This window comes from Perissodus microlepis, chromosome 7, assembly GCF_051167445.1.
Source record: "Perissodus microlepis isolate ML-2025 ecotype Zambia chromosome 7, ASM5116744v1, whole genome shotgun sequence".
In the NCBI taxonomy this organism is placed as follows: domain Eukaryota; kingdom Metazoa; phylum Chordata; class Actinopteri; order Cichliformes; family Cichlidae; genus Perissodus; species Perissodus microlepis.
The window spans coordinates 14,153,944-14,160,836 of NC_140467.1; the positions used below are offsets into that span (position 1 = coordinate 14,153,944).

Sequence of the window (6,893 nt, forward strand, 5' to 3'; positions counted from 1 at the left end):
TACTTTTGGGGGGTTCTTACAATGGAGAAATATCAATCACTGCATAATAACTCATGTTATATTAATTTGTTTTTATTCCTGGAGAATAAATATGTCGGTTTGGTATTATATTCACTGGTTGTGCAAAGCAACTTTCAAGCCTAATTTTAGTTGTAAATTTCCAATAAATGCTGAAAAGTTTAAACTTCTCATTTTGATATGTGCACGTTGTATTTTAAATTGTTAATGAAATACTAGTTTGCTTATCACTTTAAGAGTAGGCTTCTTTGGGGAGGGGGTGGGGGGTGGGGGGGGTCCATATGTATAAAACCAAAATGTATGTACGCGTTTATCTGATCACCCGATCATCCTACAGTTATGTCCAAAAGACCCGAGCCGCCCGTCATGTGCACAGATTCGGTGAAATGTGCAAAAATAAGTGGAAATAGAGTCCATCAGGTAAAAACAGAGTTTATGCTGTTCTAATGAGACGAGGTTTTGGTTTTGTTCATTAATACTGTTTCTTTTATTTTGTGGACATCGTGTCCGGTAGGAACTGGAACTGATGTTACAGGCAGTTTGTGAGTGTCAGCCAAGAACACTGTGTGATTTTCAGTCCCCTCAGTAATTCATCTCCGGTTAATACTGCATTAAAATCTGGCGTTAATAAGAGGTTGCTGAAGGGCATGCCTTTTTTTAAAAAAATGAAGTGTTACTGTTAAGTCTGGAGAGATACAGAAACACGTTGCTGTTTGCACATATGTTATAATGAGGTCTGCACAGAAGCTGAAGAAGAGTCCAGGATAATATTCATAATAAAAGCACAGTAACGATGATGTTGGTTTGTGAATGGGCAGGGCAGACGACTTTGCTTATGTCTGAACATACTTATTTCAGTATACTCTGGGAGACAGAGCTAATGTTTCAATACGACACTGACCTGTAACGTTCAGGATATTTTAGTGTAGGTAGACGAAAAGAAAATTGTGAAAATATGTCTCCTTCGAGCCGGATTTGAACCAGCGACCTAAGGATTTCAGCTGTGACGTCTACAGTCCTCCGCTCTACCAACTGAGCTATCGAAGGGACGCTGCCAGCCAGCGTATCCATGTGTGTGGATGAGCTAACGAACACCCTGCTTACGCGTGAATTATACTTCTGCGTCAGTCTACGTCATTAGTTACGCCTTAAGGCAGCGAGATTGTGAAGCGCATGCGGTTTGGGTAGATGACGTATGTGATATTCGAAGCCACGCGAGCCGGTGTTGTGGCAAAACTTGATCATCTGTTTAAATAAAAAATTCATTTAAATAGTCTTTTTCAAGAGCGATCAGACCAGGAGTGCAGGATACACTGCAACATCTATAACACAAGTTATATATTTTTAAGCGTCCAAACGGCCCCGGATTGATTACAAAGTAGAAGACAGTCGTAATTACACTTAGAAAACAGGTTATTTCTTTATTTGTATAACGAGTTTTAATCCTGTTGTCTGCAGACTATTTATCAAAAGGATATTAGACACCCGTGGTGTGTCAAAAAGTAATCATCTGACCAAAAGTGATTTCCGGTATTTGCCAAAAAGTGATTATCCGTATTTAAACTGCTGTAAATGATTTGTTGGCCAATAATATATGAAACTATGTCAAATGCATCCCTCATGAATGATATCAAGTCATTTTGAGCCACAAACAACATTCCTGTGACAAAGGAGAAGATACTATCAGTCTATTTAGCAAAGATACATTTAAAAAAAGAGGCACAGACAACATTAAAAAAAATCCTTAAATATAAAGAAATCGGGGGTGGCTCAAGACTTTTGCACATCTCTGGCTACACCTGAACAACTCTAGACACGTCAGAAACTGTAAATATTAATATTTACTTACATTTTTGTCAACTATATTAACAGTGAAACTCTACCACTAGGTATTACCTCTAAAACTGTGATTCTACACATGAAATTGACACAAGGGTAGCAGAAATGTGATTTATTGTAGCAAATAACATTGGCTAGATTTCTTCTACAAAATGACAAGAGCACCAGAAGCATTTAAGGAAGGCTGTAAGACACGCACTCAGCCAAGTAAGTCAAAGAAAATATCTCAAAACATCTGTTTTCTCCTTCATATTCCTTCAGTCTCGTTTCCATTGTAGTGGACTTGAACCTTCGAACGAAAGTGAGCATATTGGCTGATGGTGTGCAAATAAGTGTGTAACAAAAGCTTCAGTTGTAGTATGGCAATTCACAAACATTTCTCATTTAGATTAAGCAGCCATTCCATCCGTGTTTGCATACACTACAATTCAATGCAACAAACTCAAAAACTGTGCATGATAAACAAAGTAATTAAAAAAAGGGCTCTATTAAAGTAGGGCAAAGACTAGTGCGAAGAACTAGGGCATTCTTACTGGCTGGAGAGTGCTCTACAGTTGCTCTACATCAGGGGTGTCGAACTCCAGGCCTCGAGGGCCGGTGTCCTGCAGGTTTTAGATCTCACCCTGGGTCAACACACCTGAATCAAATGATTAGTTCATTACCAGGCCACTGGAGAACTTCAAGACATGTTGAGGAGGTCATTTAGCCATTTAAATCAGCTGTGTTGGATCTAAACCTGCAGGACACCGGCCCTTGAGGCCTGGAGTTCGACACCTGTGCTCTACATTATTCAGCAGTATTTATTAGCTGCTGCAGTTTTTGTCAAGTATAAAGTTTGTGCTTACCAAGGAATCGCCGCATTAGATGCGCCACATAGAGTCCACCTACATTCTCAGCACAAAACACCCATTTTTCCCCCCAATACAAACGCACAAAATAAATAATGACCCCAATGTGGTCTGTGTCACTGACTCGCCTCGGTGATGAGCAAGGAGCCCATTATGAGTTGGGTAAAGATAGTCAAGTTTGCACTGTTTGCACTAGTCTTTCAGTTGCCAAATAACAGAGCCCATCACAAAGTGAGTTCATGCTAAAAAGGTACATCCAACTGTTAATGGATATATGTGGAATACTCTGACTAGGAAAACCAAACACAGTGAGGGAAGCTCTGTCTTAATGTACAACTGCATATTATAGCGATGTTCTTCCATGTTACCTAATGGGAGTCACTGTACTGCAACACTGTATCTAATCAATCTTCACACAAATCTCACATAATTGTGTTTGCTTGCACATTACTGTGTCACCCCTGACTCGTCCAAAGGTACAAACTGGTTTGTATAACTTGGCAAATTCTGCTGTCTTTTGTGTGGAATAACTTAACTGTTTTGCACCTGACAGCTGTAGACTCATAACATGACACAGATACATAACAAGCAAAGAAAAGAAAAAAAAAGAAAAAGAAAAGAAAAAGTAAAAACGGACAGCAGTTCCAACATCTTTCAAGTCATCTTGCAGCAATACGTTATATATTTAGACATCCGAGTTCAGACTTTACCATCAGGATTTTCAGCCCACCTGCCACTACAGGAAAAAAGAAAAACACAGCACAACAAATTACAACAATGTTTATCATTCACAATGATAAATAGCAATCATTGCCATCGTGATATGAAATTATCCTCTAGGATAACCAATCACTTCAAAATACAGTCACATTTTAATTAGCTTCAAAACTATTATAAAAGTTCTTTTGCAAATGTCAAAGATTTTTCTAGTTTAATTTATTTTTTTTTTAAAAAAAAGCTGACTGGTAAAGTTCAGGCCAGAAAAAAGAACACAAACACAGACATGCTGTGTGACAGTGGTGTTTAATGATTTCTAACCCATCTTATGGGTAACTACATGCTGTGCAGCTGTGTTCAGCTTTTGCGTTTCTGCTTTATTACTTGAAGTAAAACAATGGAAACTATGCTGGTGCTTAATGTTTCTTCAGACAGGCCGGGATATAAACACCCCTATTATCTTCTTCACTGCTGTGGTTTGGATTGACACAAACTCCATGTCAATCCAAAGTTCATATTATAAATTCCAAATAACTCCCTGCTGTGTTTCAGACATTTTGTGCATGAATTTAATTATGTTAAAACAATAAAAATAAATAAAAACATTCTGCAGCCTAGTGTCCCATTCCTTTTTACCCCTTATTGAAGTTGGGCACCATGTGTGAATATTTTTTATGATGTTACTTGAAGATAAAGTGCATAAGCACACAGTCTAAAGAACAAAAATATATGCAAATACATAATTCAGAACTGTGTTTGATAGTGTGTTGGTCCTGGTGTTATGTCGGCTTGGTTGTGCCACTTTGTGTTTGTAGCTTTTCTGGCCTTGTGTTTTCATATCTCAGTGTTGATTAAAAAGGGCAACTTGTTCTTTTTTTAATCATATGATGTTTCAATTATTAAAGATGAAAAAAAAAAACTTTTTTAATGAGTTAATGAATTCAATTTAATGTAGCTCTAAAAATAAGACATGCCATAAGGACTTTTACACCTGAGATGATAAAATACAGGTGTAGCTCATCTATAAGATTTATGATGCACTCAAGACAAACTTTTAAATGAGGCTCTGAAGGCAGGATGTCTCATTTCCTATAATTTCCCATAATTTATAATCTTTATAATCTCTTTCTGCTATTTGCACATTTTTTACTGTAAATTTCTAAGTTAATTTGTAAATTTTGTAGTAACCTGTAAATTGTAAATACTGAAAAACTTTTTTCTGTCATTTAATGGTTGGGCATTGCACAGCTACAAGCATTTCACCCCCATGTCATACTGTGTATGGTTGTGTGTGTGTGTGACAAATAAAATTTGAATTTGAATTTGTTGAAATATCTTTACTGAGGAGAGGGGTCAAGGAGAGGTATCGAGCATGTGCAATCCTGTGTCTCTCAGTATAACCAAAGCGTTTTTTTGATTGCTTTGATTCCCTCTGAGTCATGAGTTTATGTCCCACCACTGCCACTATCTACAACAGATAGTTCTGTTTTTAACCCACTAAGTTTGAGGATAAACACACAACTGACCTTCAGCCCGCCACCACCACCTGACACAGAGGTGCTCATCGCTTGTTTCTCAGCTTCTTCCTGTTTTTTCCTTTTCCTTTCGACTGCTTCTGGATTTTTAACACCCCTGTACGCCGTCTGGAAAAAAGTGTGGGGTATAATCAAGTGCCAAGATGCAACAGCTTGATAATAAGTGTTTTGTTTTGTCTATATTTTCAACATATACAAACAGTCTCAAAAGCATGCATGTGGGTTTTAATAAATTATTTTACCACAACCTTTCAGGTGCACACAAGGCCTGTTCAACCACAACCAGCGAGGGGGCATTCAACTGCCAAATAAGGCAGTTCAGCTGGAGGTTGAAGCAGCTACTTTCAGCAGTGCTGTGCTGCTCAACTGAGACGACTGTGGGTTGTTAGAGACCAGTGCTTTGACCTGCATCAGAGTGTGAACTGTCACGGTGTTGGAAGATTTAAGGATGAAAACGGTGACTGGGAGCACAAGGTTGTGGTAGTTAAGCCAATCCAGAAGACTCACCTGGCCAGGTAGAGTTTTCACCCTGGTCCAGGACTACTTACCTTGAGAGAACTCTAGTGCGTCTCTTTTTCAAGTGGGTTTTCTGTGCGATAAAAAATACTCACCACACTGTAAACTAACTCCACCTTTAATACTGCACTCAGTTACCAGATTACTGGGTACTATGTGGCGCCAAAGACACAGTCCAATACATAAATAAATAATACATTTTGTGAAGTTCAGTTTTTGGTGAAACTTTTGTTTGTTTGTTTTTTTACAGAGCTCACTTTAAGGATGGTGACTTTTATTCATATTTTAATTCTACTACCAAAAATGCACTTCCAGTGATGTTATAAACGAGCTAAAACAAAAAAACAACACAATTCAACTTCACTGCTGATTTCAATGAGTGATGGCAGAGTTCATGTTTGTACTTGTACTGAATAACACACCTCTGCTATAGCGAGCTGCACCCAATAACCTGGTAAATGTACTACACACGTGTAACAATGTTTTAGTACTTGAAAAATGGACAATAAGACGCGACTCGTCGTAACTTACCTCTTTTTGTCTCTTTTCGGCGGCTTCAGCTAACTGTTGTCTCCTGGTCTCCTGTTGGAAACATGGGAAACTTGTGAGCTAAAGCTGTCCTCTCTGAGCTAAGCATGTTGGGCCTGAAGCATACTTAACATGCCGCTGTTCACATACAGTCAACGCCTCCTCTGCGTTACCTACCAGGGCCCATTGGTGTCCTAATGGTGATTAATCAAATTCACGTGGGCTCAGCTAATTCCTATATCAATTCGTACTCATTACTAGTATACAGCTGACCGAATTATTGTTAAAGCTGTGTAATAACAATCATAGTAACTTAACTTACAGGATCTGGAGTGACCACAACGTCGTCCGCTGCTCCACCAAGGCACGGTAAGCACATCCCCATACTTCAGTTTTTAATTTAGGCAGTAAAAGGCAACGCTGAAAATTAGTTTTCTCTGTTTTCGTGGTGCCTAACTACCAAACTAACTAGATGGCAGGCCCGTTTATAATGCTGGGCGAGAGTTCAGGCAAATAAAATAGGAGCAGCAGCAGCAGCTTCTATTCCCAACTACTACTACTGCTGTTGGGTCATCTGGCATAACGTTACCGTTAGCTACGGAACATTAGCATTCTAGCTAGCGGCTACCACTACAAGCCCAGCTGCGTCTCCAAGCCGCATGATAAATTACTCCTCCTCGCACCTCTTGTTTAATCGCCGCGACATTTGGAAAACAGCAGTGTGGAAGTCAGACGCCTCAGTCAAATGCTTTTTTTCCTCCTTTGAGTTTGTTTTGGTCCGAGATCAACTGGCTGACGAGTCAGCCAAAGTATGTTCACTAGCGATAGGTTAGTAAACACTCTTTTACTGTTCGCCTCCAGTAAAAACAAGAGTAACCATACTGCAATACCA

At 39.0% G+C, this 6,893-nt stretch overlaps 1 protein-coding gene and 1 non-coding gene across 2 annotated transcripts; both read right to left on the bottom strand.

Annotated features, from left to right (window-relative positions):
• Positions 1-978: 978 nt before the first annotated feature.
• Positions 979-1,065, bottom strand: trnay-gua (transfer RNA tyrosine (anticodon GUA)). Its single transcript is given in 2 exon segments — positions 979-1,014; positions 1,029-1,065. It is a non-coding gene; the product is annotated as a tRNA-Tyr (tRNA).
• Positions 1,066-1,954: 889 nt separating this feature from the next.
• Positions 1,955-6,893, bottom strand: svip (small VCP interacting protein). The gene is made up of 4 exons (XM_084933678.1): positions 6,324-6,893; positions 6,005-6,055; positions 4,949-5,065; positions 1,955-3,441 (listed from the first exon to the last, which is right to left on the bottom strand). Exons 1-4 carry the CDS (start codon positions 6,384-6,386, stop codon positions 3,427-3,429), a joined length of 246 nt encoding a protein of 81 aa, XP_084789804.1. The 5' UTR covers positions 6,387-6,893; the 3' UTR covers positions 1,955-3,426.

Bases quoted from the DNA above. Each gene is read 5' to 3' on its own strand.
- svip (XM_084933678.1), bottom strand. From the start codon at position 6,386: ATGGGGATGTGCTTACCGTGCCTTGGTGGAGCAGCGGACGACGTTGTG. The intron at 6,056-6,323 runs GTAAGTTAAGTT...TGTTTCCAACAG, and splicing joins TTGTGGTCACTCCAGATCCT to GAGACCAGGAGACAACAGTT. The intron at 5,066-6,004 runs GTAAGTTACGAC...ACTTTTTTCCAG, and splicing joins CCGAAAAGAGACAAAAAGAG to ACGGCGTACAGGGGTGTTAA.